The sequence below is a fragment of the Condylura cristata genome, unplaced genomic scaffold, assembly GCF_000260355.1.
Source record: "Condylura cristata isolate star-nosed mole 26May11 unplaced genomic scaffold, ConCri1.0 scaffold00002, whole genome shotgun sequence".
NCBI lineage: Eukaryota > Metazoa > Chordata > Mammalia > Eulipotyphla > Talpidae > Condylura > Condylura cristata.
This window is the reverse complement of record NW_004567103.1, coordinates 40,269,295-40,290,992: the sequence shown is the minus strand read 5'-3', so window position 1 is coordinate 40,290,992 and position 21,698 is coordinate 40,269,295. Positions and strand designations below refer to the sequence as shown.

Genomic DNA, 21,698 nt, shown 5'->3' with positions numbered 1-21,698 from the left:
AAATGTGATTCTATAATCATAGTGCTGCTATGAGATTGTAGAAGATTTTATTAAGAAATATGCTTTTGTTCTAGGATACTTCTGGAACAATTCAATGTACATGATACCATGAACATTGATTTGCATTTGTCCTCTTTAGAGGAAAAGCTACATGTTATTATGAATGACTCAGTATCTTTGTTTAACTTTTAGGTACTACTTGAAAGTTGTTATATAAAAATTTGCTAGATTGAAACTTAATATGCTCAAAGATAAAACTATAAGTCATTCCTACCAAATACTGACCTCTGGAGTTATCAGCTTTAACATTTAGCACTTTGGAAATAAAAGTGTCCTGCAGTGTATACTGACTCCTAATTTTTAATCCAGTGTATACTGGGCTCCTAATTAATCATGTTATCTACTAGTCCATCAAGAAAATCATAAAACAGATGACTAATTTTTGTTCAGACTATAGAAAAGAGTGTTTGAAAAATTGGTAAGATACCCTAGGCTTGTCAAATAGGTGAAGATCAATATCATTTTAGGAAATTCAGAAAAGGAAATTCTACCAATAAGTCTTAATAACTCATGTCAGTATTTGCTACCACTTTTATCAGGGCCCTAGTGTACTGTACCAACCTAAAACAGTCAGTGTGGCCATGTTCTCCCTCATTCCACCATCATTCTTGATTTGGCAGATATACTTCCCAGCATTAGCTGGTTCTGCTTTTGCAAACTGTAGCGTTGCAACATTTTCCACAAACGTAATTCTGATATTTTCACTTTCTCTAATCACTTCTTCCTTCTCTTTAAGCCACTGCACAGAAATAGGCTGGGGGCCTTCTATGGATGCTTGTAACTCAGCAGGTTCACCAGCTACAACAGTGAGGCTGTTCAGTTTGGAGACAAATCTTGGTGGTTCTGGATAGGGAAAGATGGATGAAGATTGTTGAAGAGATGTTTCAGATCAAACAAGAGAGGAAAACAAAAACAAGCATTTTGCCTATTGCTGCCAGTTCTGCCACATGCAGGAAATACTCTTACCTTTTAGTTTTACAGTACAAATGCAAGTATCACTTCCCACTTCATTCTGTGCTTTGCAGTGGTATTCACCGATGTCTGAAGTTTCGACATCGAGGATGTGAATACTGGCATGGAAGTTTTTGGAGGCGACCTTGTATTTCTTGCTACTTCGGAGTTGCCGCTTGTCTTTGTACCATACCACCTCAAATGGTGGTGTTCCCGAAAGTTCACATTCAAGGCTAACTTCAGTCTTTTTAAGAGTTTCTACTACAGGAGGGAAGCTGCTAAAAACAGGTGGTTCTGTAAAAAACAAGAATTTCTCATGAATTGGGCTATTTAATTCCTTACAATGAGAAGTTTTTATTCTTTGTTTTTCACAGGGAAGAGTCAAGAAATTATGACAAGTAAACAATATTCAAAATATCACTTTAGTGCTGAGGGGCGACAGTGTGAGAGATGCATTAGTGTTTACAAAACCACACAACTTCATGGGGAGAGAGCCCTGATTGGACCTGACACACCTTGACTGACAGCTCAACATTCTGACTACTGTACTTACTAATTTATCTTGGACTAAAAAACTATGCAAAATCAAATATATATATATATATATATATATATATATATATATATACAATCAAAAACAAGTATGCTAGGACAAAGATTTGCATAGGGTATAGAACCCTGACATTAGGAAGTAGAAGTCATCACAACCTCTAAGATCTAAGTCTTCACCTTTAGCAGATGTTGACCTTTAGCAAATGGTTATTATACCACATGCCAAACTTGAGATCTGTAATAGAAATACTGGAAAATAGCTGCAAAATAACTCATGCTCTTACACCAAGGTATATAGTGATAGGATTTTTAAAAGGTAGGAACTGATTCTTGAAAAAGAAATATATCTAACTGTCCTGTTTTTCTATTTTACATGTAAGGCTAAGTCCTGTCTATATGCCTTGCATGTATACCAAAGATATCACTTGTTATAGATTAAAAAATATCTTGAAGTTGGTGGTAGATTTATAAGTTGATAGATTGCCAAAAAATATTTTTTAAAACATTTCTTTTGTTATTTTTGCATGCTTTTAGAAGCATTAAATTAGCAATGCTGGCTAATATTTTGAGGCCATGGGGATTATGGACTTGTACTATAAAAGTAAATCCCAGAATGCTAGCTACCTGTAAAAAATGTGTAGAAAAAAAATCTAATGTTTATATCTGTAGATAAAAATGTAGATATCTAATAATGTCTAAGATAATAGCTATCTTGGAAAAACAGTTCATGATCTTAAATGTAAGGTTAAGTGACAGTAAAAGATTAGCAAGCTATTTATCTGGGGAGAATAGGGTGGGTTTCAAGTAATGAGGAAGAGAAGAGATTTCTACCTTTTACTATAACCTTGGTGCTGCAACTTGTGCTGCCAGCAGGATTCTGAGCCTCACAAATGAAATCCCCACTGTCTTCAGTACCGAGATTGTTCATTTGAATGACAGCCACCGAATCGATGAAAGTCATTCTGTATTTATCACTGGCTGAAAGTTCATGTTCGTTTCTGTACCACACAACTCTGATTTCTGGGGATCCAGTTATCTTGCATTCAAGCCGTGCTGAGTCACCTGCTTTCACTATTTTGGATGCTTCTAACTTCTTTACAAACTTTGGTGGTTCTAGAGAGTGAAGGAAAGGAGATTGTGAGGAAAAAGAAATGAATAACAAGAGTTGAATTAGGCAGCAAGGAGGAAAGAGAAAAACATGAACAATGCTGTCAAATACAGCAGAGTAGGTTAGGAGGAAGGGTACTTTCTTGGTTGGATTATTGTGACAGATGACAGAAAGGACAGGAGCCAGGGGTCAGACAGAAACATAGAACAGTCAAACTTGCACACCTGTCACAATCAACATTGTTGTACAAGAGTCGCTACCAACATCATTGGTAACTTGGCAAGTATATTGTCCAGTTTTGGATGCATCCACTGAGTAGAGATTTAAGAAGCTAGTTGACCCTTCCAAGCCAATGAAGCACTTAGGTCCAGAAGCAAGTTCTACATCATCCTTAAACCACTTTATTTTAAAAGGTGGTGTTCCTTTCAGTACAGCTTTAAATTCCACTGTAGAATCAGGTATGGCTTGTTGCCGCTCAGGTTTCACTAGGAAGCTTGGTGGTTCTATAGATTTTAAGAGAAATATGTTTAATTAAATTCCTTGTAGCTGAATTATTTTGACACTTGTATGGACATAAAAGAAAACATTACTGAAAAGAGGTAATGACTGAATATTTCTTAATAATTCAGTGAATATCTAAAGAAGCAGAACCACTGCAGACTTTTAGCTGGAAAGGATACAAAGGTGAAAGTAAAACATTTTAAAAGCATCCACAAAAAAAAAATCAAGAGGTAAAGAAATTCTAACCTTTCACAGTCAAGATGCCACTGCAGGCATCATCCCCTGCTACATTTGACACCTTGCAGGTATAATTTGCAGTATCTTCTAATTCCAGATTATTAACTTCCAGTGACACAGTGTTCTCATGACACACAAGTCGGTATTTTGCACTTGTAGATATTTCTTTTCCATCCTTAAACCAATGAGCACTAATTGGAAGTGACCCAGAAACCTTGCACTCCATCTGAATAGAGGAGCCCAGAACTTTATTCATTTTGGTTAATTTTTTGGTGAATGATGGAGGAATATCTTGATCTGTCCAATGAAAGCAGCAAAAACACATCCATTAGTAGGTTGCCACTTGTTTACAAAGGGCATCATCTCAACCAGGGACATAGACTGGGGCAAGATACAAACCGAGTACTCTCAGGTAGGCATCGCAGCTGCTGCTTCCAAAGTCATTTTCCACTTTGAAAGTATACTGACCACTGTCTTGCTTCATTACTGACTGAATCCTAAAACTGGCCACATTATTTTCAAAACTCATTGAAAAATATCTACTGGGTACAATTTGTTTCCCATCTTTAAGCCATTTGACTTTGAGTTCTGGTGTTCCGGCCACAACACATTCCAAGGTCACAGGGTCTTTCTCGGTAACATCAACAGATTTAGCTTTCTCGAGGATTTGAGCAGGTTCTGTAGTAAGAATTAAAATGTAGATAAGTGGCATTGATAACTCCACCAGAAATAGGTGTGCTTATGAGATTGTCTCTGAAGACTAACTTGGATAGGGACTAGCTTACAGACCTTGTACTAAAAGGAAAGCGTAACACTTTTCAACTCCTGACTCGTTCTTGGCTTGGCAAGTGTATCTCCCACTGTGTCCATTATCCACAGCTCTTATTTGAAGTGTGGCCACATTGTTCACAAATGAAATATGAACATTATCATCTTCATCAAGAATCTGATCATCTTTCAGCCAGGTGACAGAAATAGGGGGAGAGCCTGCCACAGCACACTGAAAGGTGGCGGCGCTTTTCAAAACAGTAGTGACATTTTCTATCTTCTTAGTGAACGATGGTGGTTCTGTGATGAATAAGATTGTAGGGAAAGAAGAGGTATATTTAACACTGTGTCCATAATCATAAAATTGAAGCACATTACAGAATTTGATTTGGTGGCCTACTTCTTGTGTGTGCAACTGACCTTTCAGAGAGACTCTAGTGCTGCAGGAACAGCTTCCACCTTCATTAGCTACGATGCACTGGTAATCCCCAGTGTCCGAAGAGTCGCACTTTGTGATATGAAGGTTAAATACCGACACTTTATCAGTCAGTGTATACTTTTTGCTGCTTCGGATTTCCCTGTTATTCTTTAACCAAGTAACTTCAAAGGGAGATGTTCCTGTAACTTCACATTCCAGCTCCACATCACTATCTCTCACTACTTCCACTGGCTTCAGTTCCCTGATGAAGGTGGGAGGTTCTAAAGGTTCAGAAGGAAGACAGAGACTAACTTACTCAAGGCATGATCTGGAATCTAGCCAGCAGCCCCGCCAACATGGAAGTAGATATAGTGACAAACCTTTCACTTTTAATTCAATGCTGCAGCTCGCCGTGCCTGCGTCATTTCGAGCTTCACAGACATAAGTGCCACTGTTTTCTACCCTGGCACTGGAAATTTGGAAAGTGGCTAAACCCTCTGTGAAGGAAATGCCATGCTTCTCAATGGCTGTCACTTCGTTCCCGTCCAGATACCATGAAACTCTGATTTCGGGAGTGCCTGTGATTTGACACTCAAATGTTGTAGATTGTCCATTCCTCAGTACCAATACTGGGCTGGGCTTCTTAATGAATTGAGGAGGTTCTGAAGATGAGGGGGAAAATGCAATGTTGAACATATTTGGAAACAAAAGTCAGTGAAAAAAATTTCTCTCTCTTCTTAGTTCCCTTCCCCTCCCCCAAGAAACTCCAGACAAGAAAGCAAGGAGACGTAGAAACCAAACCTTTCACAAAGAGAGTGGCTTTACTGGTTGCTGAGCCAACGTCATTGCTTAGTTGGCAAATGTAGGTTCCAGAATCAGCAGCTTTGGTTGAAAAGAGTTCCAGAATGGTGGAGGTATTATCTTTCCAAACCGAGCGAGTTGCCCCTGAGTGCAACTCTTTGTTATCTTTAAACCACTTTATTGTCACGGGTGCGGTGCCACCCACGAGAGCCTTTAACTGAACCCTGGAGTTGGGATTGACATCTTGTGACTGTGGTTTTTCTACAAAGTAAGGAGGTTCTGGGGTGACAGAAAAAGAAGCAAAAGAAGAAAATAAGAGGCATTTTAGCGTTGATCAATAAATGTAAGAGTTAAGAACGAAAGAGCAATATGTTCTTCATAGAGGAGGTAAAAACTGCCAACCTTTGACTGTGAGATGGCCACTGCACTGGTTGTGTCCGGCCTTGTTAGTGGCAGAACAAGTGTACGTCCCACTGTCTGTGCCTTCCAGTTGACTGATTTCTAAGAAGGCGGTGTTATCATGAAAAGAGAATTTGTATTTTTCACTAGCTGAGATTTCTTGGTCATCTTTGAACCACTGGATGCTTATGGGATGCGACCCAGCCACTATACATTCTAAGTCAATAAAAGACCCTTTAATGCTGTCCATTTTCTTCAGCTTTTTGGTAAATGAGGGAGGTATGATCTTATCTATGCAATGAAAAAGCAAAAAAAAAAATTAGGTCAATCTGCCAATTGATATTTGTCTCTTAAATTATAAGAGGTAAATGAAGAAGCATAGAAATGTCCAGTTTTTCTCCAAAGAAAAATAATACCAACCTAATACATTAATGCTAGCCTTGCAGCTGCTTCTTCCAACATCATTTTGGACCTCAAAGGTATATTCTCCACTATCTTTCTTTTCTGTAGAAATAATCTTCAGTATAGAGACTGTGTCAGTGACACTGATTTTATATTTTTGGCCCAAGGTCAGTTCTTGACCATCTTTAAACCACTTGGCTGTAATGTCCTTAGTCCCTGAAAATTTAACCTGCAGAGTAGCTGGGTCTCCCTGCGTGACATCTATTGACACAGCTTTCTCTGTGATTGTTGCAGGTTCTGTAGAAGACAAAAGGATAGGTGTAGGTTGTAAATTGCCCTGCTGAAAGGCTTACACCTGTACTTTTCCTCTAAAACCCATAAAAGTTCTGAACCAACCTTTAACTGAGAGCAACGCAGAGCATCTTTGTATTCCTGCATCATTCTTGGCTTGACAGACATATTTCCCATCATGTTTGATTTCAATGCCACTGAGGTACAGACTAGCCACATTATTCTCAAAGGTCATTCTTATGTTGTCATCTTCAGTGATTTCGTCATTGTCTTTTAGCCAAGTCACTGTGATTGGCAAGGAGCCCTTCAGAGTGGCCTGGAAGGCTGCTGTACCTCCCCTAAGGGAGCTGGTGCTCTCGATCTTCTTTATAAAGGATGGGGGCTCTAGTAGAAGAATGTATGATCAGTATCAGCTTTAGAGCAAAACTGGCCTTAAAAAATGTATACAAGAGCTTGTAAAAGCCAGCCCATCACTGGAACTGACACTGACCTCTTAAAGTCACTCTGGCACTGCAGGTGCTGCTGCCCACCTCATTGGTCACCCGGCACTGGTATTCACCAGCATCTGTAGCTACAAACTTGAGGATCTGCAGGCTAACCATCTGATCCTGGATGAAGGTTTTATACTTCCTACCACTCCGCAGTGTTGTGTTGTCTTTGAACCAAGTGATCTCAAAGGGAGGAGTGCCTGCCACCTCAGCCAGTAACATGACATCATACTCCTTCAACACTTCAATCGGCTTAAATTCCTTGGTAAAGTAAGGTGACTCTACAGCAGAAAAGGAATTACTTTGCGTTAACAGAGACAAGATGGGTGCTGCGGGCCACAGTTGTAGTAACAGCAGCGGGGACGTGAACACAAACCTTTGACTATTAAAATGCTACCACAGTGGTCGCTGCCAGCCTCATTTTGAGCCTCACACATATATTCACCACTGTCTTCAACAGCAACGTCTGTGAGACTTAGAACGGCAGTGGAGTCCGCAAAAGACATTTTGTGTTTGCTGCTCTCCTTAATTTCTCTATCGTTCACAAACCATGTTATCTTAATTGGAGGGGTGCCAGTTACTTTGCAGACCAACTGGGTGGTGTCTCCTTTCTTTAACAAATGTGATGGCTCTAACTTTTCAACAAATGTGGCAGGTCCTGTGGAAGGAAGGGAGTTATTAAGAAATGTGGAAAAGAGGACTAAACGGTAGGACTAAAAAGGTCAAGAAAACAAGGCAAACCTTTCACAAATAAGTTTGCACTGCATTCCACAGCACCGGCGATGTTGCTGACTTTACAGGTATATGTGCCTGAGTCAGAGGTTTTTACTGCATAGAGTTCCAAGGAACTTTCTAAGGCTTCTTTGGTAATATAGCAGCTGCCACCAGAAACCAGCTCTTTGTCACCCTTAAACCATCTGATGGTGAGAGGAGTAGACCCTTGGAAGGTGCTTTTCAGGCAGACTGCTGAGCCAGGCAGAACATCCTTTGATGCTGGTTTAGTTACAAAACTGGGTGGTTCTAAAGAAGAGGCATAAGAAAGATTGAAGGAGTTAAGAGGCACGAGCTAAGAGCAGAAGCTATAATTTGCACATTGCCCTACAGCAAGAATGAAACGTGGTATCTCCCGCCAACCTTGCACAATCAGGGCTCCGCTGCTGTCTTTGCTCCCCACAGAATTCGTGGCTCGGCAAGTGAAATTCCCAGCATCGCTCATGTCCACTCCACTTATTTCCAAAGAGGCTGTGCCTTCCACAAAGGCTAATCTGTATCTGTCAGAAGAAGCTATTTCTTTACCATCCTTGAACCAAGACACTCTCATGGGGAGGGAGCCAGCAATTTTGCAGTCCATTCTGCAGCTACTGCTGACCACACTATCCACGTTGCGTAGTGGTTTGGTAAAAAAAGGAGCAATATCTCGATCTGTTCATGGCACAAGAAGGGAAGAGAGATCAGTATGGAAAGGTGCTCAGTGATTTTATTTTTGGTGTCTGCTGAGTTTCAAAGAAGTGTGGAGCACGCTGTCTCCAGATACTGACCTAGTACAGTGAAAGTGGTCTCACAGGAGCTGCTGCCCACTTCATTAGAAATTTCAAACGTGTACTGGCCACTATCGTGTAGTTCAGCTGAATAGAACTTGAGTTGGGCAATATTGTTTTTAAAGCTTATTCGATACTTTTTACTGGCAACCAAAGGTTTCCCGTCTTTGTACCATTTAGGCTTGAGTTCTGGGGTGCCTGCAACTGTATACTCCAGTGTGGCGGGGTCTCCTGCTGTCACCTGGATCAGTTCTGCTCTCTCAGTGATTTTGGCAGGTTCTACAATGGTATCAGATTGTTAAGATATTGTAATGTGTCTTACGGCTTAAATAGACTACCGATTCAAATTTAAAATATTCCTCCACAAACCTTTAACTATTAATTCCCCGACAGATGTTTGACTTCCAGCTTCATTTTCAGCCAGACATGTGTATTTGTCACTGAAACTAATCTGAACATCAGGGATTATCAAGACCGCCACACCACTGGAAAAGCTCATTTTGATTTTTCCATCTTCTTTAATGATCTCTTGTCCTTTCAACCACGTGATGGAAATGGGTTCTGACCCTCTCACTGCAGCTTGTAAGGTAACAGTTTGTCCTGCTAGTGCAGTGAAATCATCTACTTTCTTGACAAAGGTTGGAGGTTCTAGTTAAAGAAAGAGAGTACACGAAGCTCAATTTCCAAACGCTTTCAATGTCATCTGTATTTAAGAGTTTTACCTAGATTACACTTATCTTGTCCAATAGTATTGGTTAATTAGAAGTAACATTTAAAAAGAATTACAATTTCATTTAAAAGACTGCGCCATGGAAATACATGGTTATAAGATGACAAAAGGGCTTATTATGTAAATTGCTTTGGTCATCAGAGAATGAATGTTTACATCGTTGTCAGCATTGTGAAGGAAGAACAGGGTCACTGGCTTTGTCCCCACTGTCACAGGTCAACACAAAGGCAAACATATTTTCAATGGTAGGAAAAAGAAGAAAGAGAAAGTGCCAGCTTTTCTGTCCACGGCGCAAGAAAGTTATTTTGACCACTTGGTAAAGGGAAATCAGTTTTCAAGCACTAACCTTTCAGTAAGTGTGTCGCGCTGCAGCCACACTTCCCAACGTCATTGGCAACAACACATTCATATTCACCAACATCTGCACTATTAAAAGAAAAGATCTCCAGAGACACAAGAGACTTCTGAGAAAACAGCCTGTATTTTTTACTACTTCGAATTTGCTTCTTATCTTTGAACCAGCTAATTTCAAATGGCCCAGTGCCTGAGATTTCACACTGAAGGAGGGCATTTGTTCCTCTCACTATGTCAGCAGGCTCAAGTGTTTTGATGAAAGAAGGAGGTTCTACAAAAAGCATAAAAGCGATGTGTAAAGCACATGTTACAATCAAAAGGAAAATCTTTTCTCAGGAAAACAATGACTATCACTGAGTAAACAAACCTTTGATAACTATTTCAGCACTGCAGCTGTCACTGCCAACATCATTCACTGCTTCGCAAGAGTAATTCCCACTGTCTTCAACCTTTACATCCGTGATATCGAGCACAGCCTCAGAATTGACAAAAGACATTCGGACTGTGTTACTCTCATGAAGTTCTTTGTTATTTTTAAACCAAGTAACCTGGATCACAGGTGAGCCTTTCAGCTTGCAATGGAGGCGGGCTGATTCACCTGGGAGCATTAAGTAAGAGGAATCCACCTTCTTCACAAAGGATGGTGGCTCTATATGAAGTCAACAAAAAATACAAAGGAAATGATGTCCGAAGCATAAACTCCGTAAAAGAAAAACAGACACATAGAGTAAAAAGACAAAACACACATAAAATAATCTTGGTCAGATTCCTGAAAACATTTTGGTGCACTCAATCATGGCCTGTGCTTCCACGGTACTAAAATATTTTCCTAGTCTACTGGTTACACAAACAAACAAACAAGACACACTTCTACAAAAAGGACAATTTTATAAACGAGGATTTTTAAGGATGGTCTGTATAGCTGAATTTCATAGAAGAAAATTTAAGCAAGTTCTGTTAATGGCAGGAAGTTTTAAAAGAACAAAAGTATGTGAATTCTGAAGAAGATTGAAAAAATAAACTCAAATAATGCCAGGATTCCCCAAACCAAAATATTTACTTGGGTGAAATTATTGTAGTAACATATTGCACCAACTACATTGTTTGCTAACAGTTTTCTGACTGAAGCATCTTTTCAGAGAAGGAGGTAAAAAACTAAAAATTCACACATTTCTTACCTCTGATAGCTACTGTCGCTGATGAAGAGCTGCTTCCAGCCTCATTGGAAGCTGTGCAAACATAGGTTCCTGAATCTTTAACTTTGGCCAGAGGAATCTCCAGTGATGCTATTTTATCTTCAAAATAGATCTTATAATCTTTCTCAGGGGGCAATTTATGCCCATCTTTACTCCACGTCACTGTCACTTTTCTGTCTTCATCTAGTTGGCACTCAAGGTGTATCTTCTTATTGATAGCTGATTGCACAGGTTCTAATTCTTTAATGAAATGAGGTTTGTCTATGATGGTCAACTCAGCTTGGCAGATGTCAGCTCCAAATTTATTAGAAGCCTTACAAGAGTAAATGCCTCTATCTTGAACAGTAAGATTTGAGAGTTCTAAAATGTGTTTGTTTTCTGCATCTGTAATTTTGTGATTAGGTGTCGGTGAGAGGGAAGCCCCATCTTTCTGCCAGATGGTTTCAATCACAGGAGTCCCTGACACTGTGCAGAGAAACTTGGCTTCCTTCCCCACAAAAGTCGTAATGGATTTAGGTCTGGACAGAAAGGTTGGTGGGTAGGCCTCTGCAAAAGAAATTTTTTTTTTTTCAGTATTATATTTCATCCCCACTAAAATTCTTGCTGTAATTACATCTTCCAAAAAAGAGAAAAGATGAGTTGTAGCTAAGATAGACATGAGATATTGTTTAAAACAGAATAATGCATTCATAAGATGAAAAGATTTGGCAATGGAAAGGGAAGAGAGTGTTTTTATAGAGAAATGAGACTTTAAATGTCTCCAGTAAAGAAAAGAACAAATGTTCCTTGTTTAACAACATTAAATTTAGTATTGCTAAAGATATGTCCATTTTAGTAGTTGATTAATTATTTGTATTACATGATAAAGCAATTCGGCTACTCTTAATTCTGAGAATTACAATAATATTGAAGGAAGATAAAGACTATGTATTTGACTGGTTTGAAGAGTAGGGGCTTAAGTGATAAGAAGGTTGAATAGCGTTGCATATTGTCTATAACCCCTCACGCACCTATCAGCAAAACCTAAGTGGCTTAACTTTGAATGCATCCTAAGACATTTCAAACTTGGAAAAATATTTATAGCAGTAATTTCCCTTTTCCAATGTGCATTTTGAATCAAACTTTTAGGAACAGTTAGGATTTAGGAAAGTATTTTGCTTTCTCTTTCCTTTTATGATTTGAAAATGTTAGTCCCACTACTGATTTGGACTAATTTGGGTAAAGAAATTTCCAAAAGGATCACTAAGAATAATACCATTACAAGGAGAGTCTTTAATCACAAAGTGAAAACCACTGGTTAGGTTACAAAGGATCTAGATTTTGAATTTTCTGATATATGAGAGTTAACTACTTAAAGTCAACCTATGTATCAATTAGGAATTTGAGAACCAAAATTTGAGTGGTTGCTTTTATTTTTGAACTAGCACTGAAGTCCAGGGTGAGAATTCTGTTTGTAGTTACATACTAGCTCCTACATTAGAATTTGTGTGACTTTAGATTTATGTTCTGGCCTTTTTAATTTTTTTCAATTTGTAACTGTTCTTAATTGGTTAGCTGGCTCTAAATCATCACCCATATTGATATATCATTTATTATTTAATACCAAACTGTCCCGAAATGATTTATATTATTGGCCCAAACAGCTGTTCTCTTAGACATTTCCACCAAAATAGTCTTTTTTTTTTGTTTGTTTTTAAAGAAAGAGAACCAATTAAATCCCACCTCCAAAAACAAACGTTCAGGAATCACTGCTTGCTTGATTCCTTAATACGTGTCTAAAAACAATGTACAGTTTTTAATTTTTCCTTGGTCTCGTTTAGAAATGGGACTTTAAATAACCCATCTGGCCCCACCTAGGCTCTGCAGCACCTTGCTACCACTTTACCGCCTTGGCCACTGGTCTCTCCCGTTGGTAGGACAAGAACTTCCTGAACCTGTATGAAAAGCAAGACAGGCAATCATGTGACTGGGATAATAACCTCCGTGCCAGGGTGGTATTTACCTGTCACAGTCAGGGTGGCTGTACAGCTCACACTGCCATACTCATTGGAGGCTTTGCAGGTGTATTCGCCGCAGTCAACAACCTGGGTCCTGAGGATTTCCAGGCTGGAGATGTAATTTGAAGATCTAATAGAACACTTGTCACTGTCATAAATTTCTCGGCCAGCTTTAAACCACTGGAAGCGCACATTGGGGGCGCTTTGGATCTCACAGGTGAATTTGGCGAGGTGGCCCAGAGCTACTTCCAGGGGCTCGATCCTCCTTTTGATCACTGGGGCAGCTGCAAAGAGAAGCAGAAACCATTAGCATGCTTCCTTCCCGGGAAGCCACTCTGTTTCCTTCTGGTTCATGATGCTGTTAATGAAGTTGAACAGTTGAAATGAGTGAGTGAGACAGACTGCAAAGTTTTAAGACAAGTGACTGGAAAATAATAAAGATCATTGGTGGCAAAAGGAGACAATAAGCAGCTTTCAACATATTGGTTACTTTGCAGTGAATTGTGAAAGAAATTAAAATGTGACTGGTTTACATGCATAACAACATGATAGATTCTTTAAATATTCCATGCTGACTAGGAACACTGAAAATAATGTGGAATAAAACTTGATCGACTAAGTGAAGTGATAAAGTGAAACAATAGCAAAAACAAAAGAAAGAAAGAAAGAAAGAAACAGGAAATACCAATGGACACGTAATCATGGTTATTCTGAATTTAGGAATGAGATTGGGGGTTTCGGAGTGGTGAGGTGTTCATGGACAGCTTTTCCAACATATTATTCAAATATTTTCTTTATGCGTCAACTAAAAAGCATATGCATTAGACTTTGAAATATATAAAAATGTTTCATTTTAAAATAGCAATGGATATGATTCTGTCCTGTCCAGTAAGGCAGAAAGGTAAAGGGCAGCAATAATAACCATGATTATGTCAGTGGTTTCATTCTTACTTTAAATAATTTGCATTCTGGCAGTGGCGGGTAAGTGAAAATTGAGTGATGAAACCTAAATCACTAGAATCCAGTGACAGTTAGAGCCTGACCCGCTTAATACTTAAACTCCAACCTCTTTTGACTACAGTGAGTTTCGCGGAGGTGTTCGTCTTCCCGTTGTCATTCCAGGCCTCACAAGTGTATTCTCCTTGATGCTCTTCTGTATTCACTTTGTTGATGACTAGTGTGTACGTATTCTGATCTTGTACACACTTGAACGTTTCATCTGAAGGCACCAGTTTATTTTCAAAATACCAGTTTACCTCATTGGCATTTGTTATGGCTGATGAGAGGTTTATGGTATCCCCTTCCTCGGCAGTGGTGTCCACCAAGGGTGTGAGTATAACAGGGGCAGCCTCTTTGGCTAAACTGCCCTCTGCTTCTGGTATCTCTGCTATCATCTCCTCAGCACCAATTTCAGAGGCTTTCTCCTTTTCCTCTGATGGTCTTAGTAACTTCTCCTGTTTTTCAGCAGAGATTGCAGCTGAAGCAACCCCATCTGTGACATCAGAGGGGCCCACTGCTTTCACCTGACTTTCCACATTAAAATGACTGACCTCTTCTGTTGAGACAAGATATTCAGGTTTGACTTCAGGCTCAGTGACTGCTTCAACCTTCTGTAAATCTGAGAAAGGCTGTGTTTCTTTCTGCCAGGCTGCCCTAGCTCCTTCATGAAGTCTAGGATCCTCCGCTGTTAAGATGTTTATTTCCTCACATATGACAGAGCAGAAGGCATCCTTCAGTTCAGTTTTCAAGTTTGCCATTTGAGGATCAACACCTTCAATGTTGATGGTTAATTCTTTGGTGAGAGACTTCACTGAGGTAATGAGGTAGATGCACATAATGCCTTCAGGTTCTTGGATGAAGTTCATGGCTTTGACCTCCACCTTCTCAATGTTTCTTAACCACTCAGAGAAGAGACTCGGTTGCTCCCTGGCCACTGCTGCATGCAAAGCCCTACGGATCTGAGTTTTCAGGTTGAGCCTTTGCTCTTCTGGAATACCAGAAAGTGAACTTTCCTCAGAAAGAACATCACTTTCCTGCAGCCACTTTATTTCCACGGGCTCTTTTTTATACTCAGTGGCTTGGCTCAGGGGCATTGCCAACCTGTCAGAATGCTCCTCTTTGAGCGGGACCTGCTCTACCTCACATGCCAGTGGAAATCTTAAGGACTTGCCTTCCTCAGTGCTGGCCGCGAGATCCTGCCCTGCACTTTCTGGCTGACATGCACTTTCCATCAAGGTATCACCTTCTGGGCATGTATGTTCAGAAGGCACCTGGGGCTTTACCTTAGGGATCATGACATCAGGACCTTTGAGCATCTCCATGTGTCCTTCAACTCGGCTCTGACTTTGCTCAACAGCTGAGTACAAAAGCACTTCCTCAGTCACAGAGGTTGAATGTGAATGGGCTGCAGCTTCTTCTATTGAAGATTCTCGATAACTCTCTTCAACTAATAAAGATGTCTGAGACTCGACTGTTAATGAGCTAGTGTCTTCTATGCACATAGCACCTGGAAAAATTTTTTCAGCATCTGATAGTCCCACCTGTGATGTAGGCTCCTGAAGCACTAGAATACCTTCTTTGGTGGGGTGTAAATTGGGATGTGGTTCTCTGAGAGGCTGAACATGAATAGTGCCATTGATAGTAAAAACTTCCCTGCTGCTTTCAGGAGTGGGCATATCCTGCTCCAACATGACTGAGGGCTGCAATTGTTCTGCATCTGAAGTCATGCGACTGCTCAGATCATTGTTTTGAACAATATGCTCATCAGACAGCTCTTGTTTTTCTTGTGCAATTGAAGCTGCTTTCAAAATGGTGTCCTTTATCAAAACCTCCACTGCCTGCTCTGAGTCAAATATCTCAACTGCAGGACCAGTTAGTGGTACCTGTGGAGAATCTTCTGGAACCTCTGGTGGGGTCTCTGTTTTGTAAGGACCATCAGTCATCTCTGTGTCTTCTAGAAGCACAGACAGCTCTGCAGCACAGGTGACCTCCCCCCACACATTTTGTGCTTTGCAGATATAGAGGCCACTGTCTTCTTTCTGAGGGTCATTGACTATGAATGTCCCAGAGCCATCAGGATGGTGAATGATAGTGTAATAGACATTGGTGCCGAGCTGCTTGTTTTCCCTGAACCATGAAATAGTGGGTGCAGGCACTCCAAGCACTGTGTACTCAAAAACAGCAGGGACCCCCTGAGCACAGCAAATTGATTTTAACTCCTTAAGGAAAAAAGGTGGACAAGGACCTTCAAGTGTTGCCAGAGGTTTCTCCACTGATGAATCTGTTTCTGTTTTTCTGTGCCCCTCTCCCTTAGGATTTATTTTGAGATAGGCACTACATACTGCCTGTCCATATTCATTACTGGCAATGCATGTATACTCTCCCTCGTCCTCAAACTTGGTGAAGAGAATGATCAAGCTATGAACGTTATCGTCAAAAACAAATTTGTAGTCGACAGAAGGGGTTAACATCACTCCATTAAAGAACCACTGAATTTTAGGCTTAGGAATGCCAGTGACAGTAACTGACAGCTTAGCTACATCCCCTACGCTTATTTCAGTATTTGACACTTCTTTGATGAAAACTGGAACACTGCCTTCCTTTTTGGAATCAAATTGAGTTGAATGAACTTGAGGTTCAGACAAAAGTTCAAGTGCTTTGTTTCTATTAGATAACTGAAGGTCAGAGTTATAGGATTGGAGTCCTTCCTCCTCAGCAGACAGAAGAGAACTAGAAAACTCTGTGTAGGGAGAAATGATTACTGAATTACTATCAATTTCATTTAACAAAGCCAAAAGAAGTCAAAGCATACACACCAATTGATGGCCTTCATGGCCTTCTTCTGCTTTATTCCTGAAATAATTAGATTATCCTGAGGGAACATTATTAAAAAAAAATTTCTAAATTTGCAGGCTTACCTTAGGTAGTATTATTTTATTCTCAATACTTTATAGATATAGCTTTCAACCCATTTAATTTTAATGCACTTATGAATTGTAAAGTTTCCGTTTGCAGGACAAACCCAATTCTAAAGTTTGAAAAAAATACTAGCTATATATTTACAATAAAATAATATAAGATTATTGAAATCAATTTCTTTAAAGATCCAGAATTATTATTTACATTCAGTTTAAGATCAATCTCTATTGACAAAATAAGAATATTCCCCAAATGAAACATCTATGGTCTAGGTTTTACTTATAAAAGGAAGCTATTATTAAAAACAAACCCTTATTAAACAAAAAATAAAGACAAGAAATGTTTAATTCAAATTTGTAAGAGATCCACTTTTTTTCAGTTACTAGAAATGCAGGCCTCCTTTTGCCTGTCTAAATTAGCATATTATATCAACAAAGCTTTCATATTAAGACGTATGTGAAGTCAATAAATGAAAAAAATCAGAAATGAGAGAAATTAACTCCAACTTTAAAAATCTGATAGTATTTTATTGTGTAAGAAATACCTATACAATTGCAATATTGAACAGAAAAGCAAAGCAGAGAGTAACAGTTATCATGGATGACAGGATGAAAGACATAATTTGAAACAATGAACTATGAATTTCATTAAATTTGTTAGTTATGTGGGAGAGTCCTATTATTATAAGTCTTATTGACTAACTAAAAAAAACAGTTTTATTATTTTATTAGTTCACTCCACTTGCATTACATGGAAGAGTCTTATATCTTAATTCCTTTCTTAGTGTTTGAGTTTTAGAAGGTAGGACTATAGTGTCTGTTAGTTATAGTGTACTGGGATAAGACTTGTCTACAGTGTGTGGAAAAAATAATCCTTTACTTATCATTTCAAATGGTAAGTCATAAAACTATAGAGCAATTAATTCCACATACTGGTGGTGACTACTTAATTGATCATGAATTACTCATGTCAGCTTTTGCTTTACTTGAACTCCCAAGAGTTAAAATACTGCTACTTATTAGCATGTACTATTTTCAACTGTTTTCTCTTGTTTGTAAACATGAGATATTGGTCATAAAAAAAAAGAGTAAATGAAATTCAAGCGTGCTGAAATGTGGGGTAGTTAAAAATCTATGCAGTTTACTAGTCACTAATAATTATGCCTAAACTGTACTATTCTCAATATAGTGATTTCTTTATCCAACATCAGAGACTAATATTTCAGGCTTTTAAATTATATGCTATTGAGTCAGAGAATAAAAAAAAATTCATTTAATTACTACAAGAATTAATAAGGAAGCCAAGTGTGATCAAGACTTATTTTTCTTTGTACAACCATTATTAATTCTGCATATCTTCACATTCAATGCACTTGTAACTAACAAAATTCTAAGCAAAATCAAATAAATTCCTACTTCTTATGTGAATAAAAGTATAGTTTCCATTAAAACCAAGAAGCTGTTAAAATTTTTTTCTTTTTTCATGAAACATTTGAATTGTTTCTATGTTATATTATATTGAGGCAAAGTACATTGTCAGGTTTGTGATGACCTGAATTTCTTATTTAAACATCCATTATGTGACTAAGGCTGAATAAGTCCTTAAATTTCTGCACCATAGTTAGTCTTATTTCAGTGATTTATTTATACTATATCAGATCTATAATTATTATCACATAATATACATTTACTATTTGAAAGAAGTGATTGATTATTTCATTGGAGTGTATCTATTTTTGATAGCTCAAACAACTAAAACAAATGTTTATTTGGGGGTGGGATTGAGTATACATGTGACTGTCTATATTCTGCACATTCTCCCAATTTCTTCGTTTCATTTAGGGAATCCTACTGTAGGAATAAAACATTGATAAATGAAAGAAACATAATAAGCATAATAGGATATATTAGTTCTTTTGAAAATTTTATTTAAATTAGTGTTTAAATTCAAATAAAGATTAATATGTTTAATATAATCATTACATTTACCATTTGTTCAATGCTAGGGATAAATACAGTTGTTAGGTAGCAATGAGTAATTTGAAGAGTTGGAGGAGGAAAGATTCATAATTTCATTACTATTTTCTATTACTTTGCTTATCAACTGTGGCAAAATTAATAAACTGTAATGCAAATTATAGTGAGGAAAGTTATCATTAAGATGACACAATCATAGAGTTAAATGATTTTTTCATCCAATCTCAATTTCAGATAAGAAAATCAGATTTCTTTATTTTATATCTCATAAAAGATTTAAGTTCACATTGGTATATAGGTACAAACATTGAAAACCAAAAAGAGTTACTTTAATATTATTTATATAAATATTTATTTCTTAAGTTCAAGTGTTTATTAATTTCTGGTTAGTTTTAAAAGTGAAATTCAGTGAAAGTGATGGGAAAGCTAATTATTTTGTTATTTGTAAAAATCTGAATTACAAAATGCCATCTTGCCACAATCTAAAAGCTTTCACTGTCTTTTTTAACTAAAGATTCTAAAACTGTACTGCAGCTTAAAAACTAGATATAATATGGTAGTTTCTTTTGTTCTCCCCAGGTCAACATTAAATTCATACTGCATTTTACACCTCAAGTCATCTCAGAAATTAAGGAAATGAGGTATAGGTCCTAAAGTAAAGAGATAATCCTAGGCATATTCTACAAATGCCCAGATGAACTTTATCCAAAAATAAGTCTTAAGTCTCTCCAAAACTACAAGAGTTAAGACACTTAATAAGGGGGCTATTAATAACAAAAATATTTTTTAAAAATCTGAAAACATATGGTTAGACTAATGTAAAACAGATTACAGTTAGCTTCCAGTGGATGGAAACTGGCTTGACTTAGTTGATAGTTTTAAGTCTAAGCGAATAAGTATGCATTTGAAAGCATATGGGTTATTATTTCATAAACAACAGGGTTGAGAGGAGACTTCTCCTTATCCATCTAGCTGCATGGTTATCTGACAGCCTTTCATTTTAATTTCCCTTCACACACACACAATGGAACTGTTAAAGGAGGATCCATTCTGCTGAAATACTTTGTGGGGGAGGAAAAAAGACAAATCAGGAGGACAAACAAGTAGGTGGTCAAGAAGATATTTAATCATGCTTAGTTCACAGCATAATTGACACAGGTGATGATTCCACAATTAAGTAACAGAATATTTACACGGTTACAAACAAGAGATTTCTACAACGAGAAACTGATTTCGCAGGGGTCTTCAATGCAATGTGTTCAAGTAGACATATTTGGAAATTCCTTGGATCTTTATAATTTGGAAAATATGAATGTATTTAAATTAATTCGAAGAATGATGCAATGACATATTGCACAGGAGCCTAAGTCAAGATGAGTTCTGCGCAGCTCTCTGCCGTTCCTGATTTGTTTATAGCGACACACCTGTACTCACCTCTGTCTTCTTTTACTAAACTTGTTATGAACAGGTTGTGGAACCCTATGCCCCTTTCCTCAGCACTAAACCTTGCTCCCTTTACCAATTTCCCATCTTTGTACCACGAGACGGTGGGTCGTGGCGAGCCACGGACCAAACACTGGAAATAAGCGGCTGTGCCTAACAGTGCATAGCAGTTGGAAATACCTTTAAGAAACCTGGGAGGCCCTTCCACTACCTGGAATTCAAAAAAGCTGTCTGAATATCTGCTTCTTAAGAGTAATTCTTCCTTCAAACTGCTTAACATCACTTTGCTTTTCTTCGTTATCATTGCGAGTACTTCGGCCTCTCCCATGGTGAGGAAGCCCCGACAGATGGCCTCTCCCGCGCAGTTCACCGCTCTGCACCTGTAGGTGGCGCAGTCAGAGAGATCGACGTTTCGAATTGTGAGCCTGTGACTTCCGTCCTCCTCACTAATCACGTATTTAACATCATCTGGCTCAATACACATATATTCTTTATACCATGTCACTTCAGGACTAGGGATGCCTATTACTGAACATTTGAACACGGCATCCGAATTTTCCGGTATTTTGAAATCACAAATAGGCATTATAAAGCGAGGAGGCATTTCAAATGCTTCTAAATCAATTTTTAAATCTTTGTCTTCTCCCCCCTGCGAGGCCATATTTGGATCTGCTAAATTCATTGGAAGAACATCTAGATTCACAATCATGCTTTTATGATCGGAAGTAAATTCTGGAACTGTGACTATTTTCACTTGTTTCTCAAATTCTTTAACATCTTTTTCACTTAATTCAACTTCCAGGACAATTTCCTGAGGAGAAGGTGTTCTTGATGATGTTGTATTTTCCAATTCAAACTCCATGATGTGCTGATGTATTACTGGCGGTGGCAACGCCACTGCTCTTTCATTTTGGGGCAGTATGTCTACATTTGCAAAACTTTTTGCTTCCCCTATGATATTTACAGCATGGCACATGTATTCTCCCCCATCTGCTTTCTGAATGTTAGAAATTTCAAGAGAACACACATTACCCACCCTTTCTATCTTAATCCTTCTATCTGGCTCTAACAATGATTTATTTTTATACCATTTCACACCGGGAACTGGAAGGCCCTCGACTTCAACAATGAAGCCTAAAGTCGTGTTTTCATATATTTTCCTTTTGGTCAGAGGCTCAATAAAAGATGGCGGCATTTCATTGTCTTTTGGTTCGATGGCTTCATTGGGTGTGCCAAATGAATCAGAATGCCATATTTCATAGGCTGAACTTCTCTCTTCTGTAGGTGTATGGAAATGCTCACTTGGCGTACTGTCCTCCCTATCTATTTTTGATGGGTTCTTTTTCAAGTTTCCAGTGGAATTTGGTCCTCTAGTGGGAATATAATATTTGCCAACTGTTTCTCCTCCTAAAGGTGTGGAATATCTCTCTAGGGTCTCCCCTGGGGGAGTAGAATATCTCTCTAGGGTCTCCCCTGGGGGTGTGGAATATCTCTCTAGGGTCTCCCCGGGGGGAGTAGAATATCTCTCTAGGGTCTCCCCGGGGGGTGTGGAATATCTCTCTAGGGTCTC

At 38.5% G+C, this 21,698-nt stretch overlaps 1 protein-coding gene across 1 annotated transcript in view; it reads right to left on the bottom strand.

Moving 5' to 3' along the window:
* Positions 1-21,698, bottom strand: part of TTN (titin) — a 274,545-nt gene that overhangs the window by 189,153 nt on the left and 63,694 nt on the right. The window contains exons 45-67 of the mRNA XM_012726861.1: positions 12,797-13,075; positions 10,777-11,340; positions 9,966-10,247; positions 9,591-9,869; positions 8,884-9,162; positions 8,515-8,793; positions 8,111-8,398; positions 7,718-7,996; positions 7,353-7,634; positions 6,979-7,257; positions 6,594-6,872; positions 6,216-6,494; positions 5,799-6,086; positions 5,397-5,675; positions 4,976-5,257; positions 4,598-4,876; positions 4,199-4,477; positions 3,809-4,087; positions 3,419-3,706; positions 2,896-3,174; positions 2,395-2,676; positions 1,027-1,305; positions 622-903 (exon numbers count right to left, since the gene is read on the bottom strand). Of these exons, the coding sequence (XP_012582315.1) occupies positions 622-903; positions 1,027-1,305; positions 2,395-2,676; positions 2,896-3,174; positions 3,419-3,706; positions 3,809-4,087; positions 4,199-4,477; positions 4,598-4,876; positions 4,976-5,257; positions 5,397-5,675; positions 5,799-6,086; positions 6,216-6,494; positions 6,594-6,872; positions 6,979-7,257; positions 7,353-7,634; positions 7,718-7,996; positions 8,111-8,398; positions 8,515-8,793; positions 8,884-9,162; positions 9,591-9,869; positions 9,966-10,247; positions 10,777-11,340; positions 12,797-13,075 (6,744 nt within the window). The remainder of the gene's footprint in view (positions 1-621; positions 904-1,026; positions 1,306-2,394; positions 2,677-2,895; positions 3,175-3,418; positions 3,707-3,808; positions 4,088-4,198; positions 4,478-4,597; positions 4,877-4,975; positions 5,258-5,396; positions 5,676-5,798; positions 6,087-6,215; positions 6,495-6,593; positions 6,873-6,978; positions 7,258-7,352; positions 7,635-7,717; positions 7,997-8,110; positions 8,399-8,514; positions 8,794-8,883; positions 9,163-9,590; positions 9,870-9,965; positions 10,248-10,776; positions 11,341-12,796; positions 13,076-21,698) is intronic.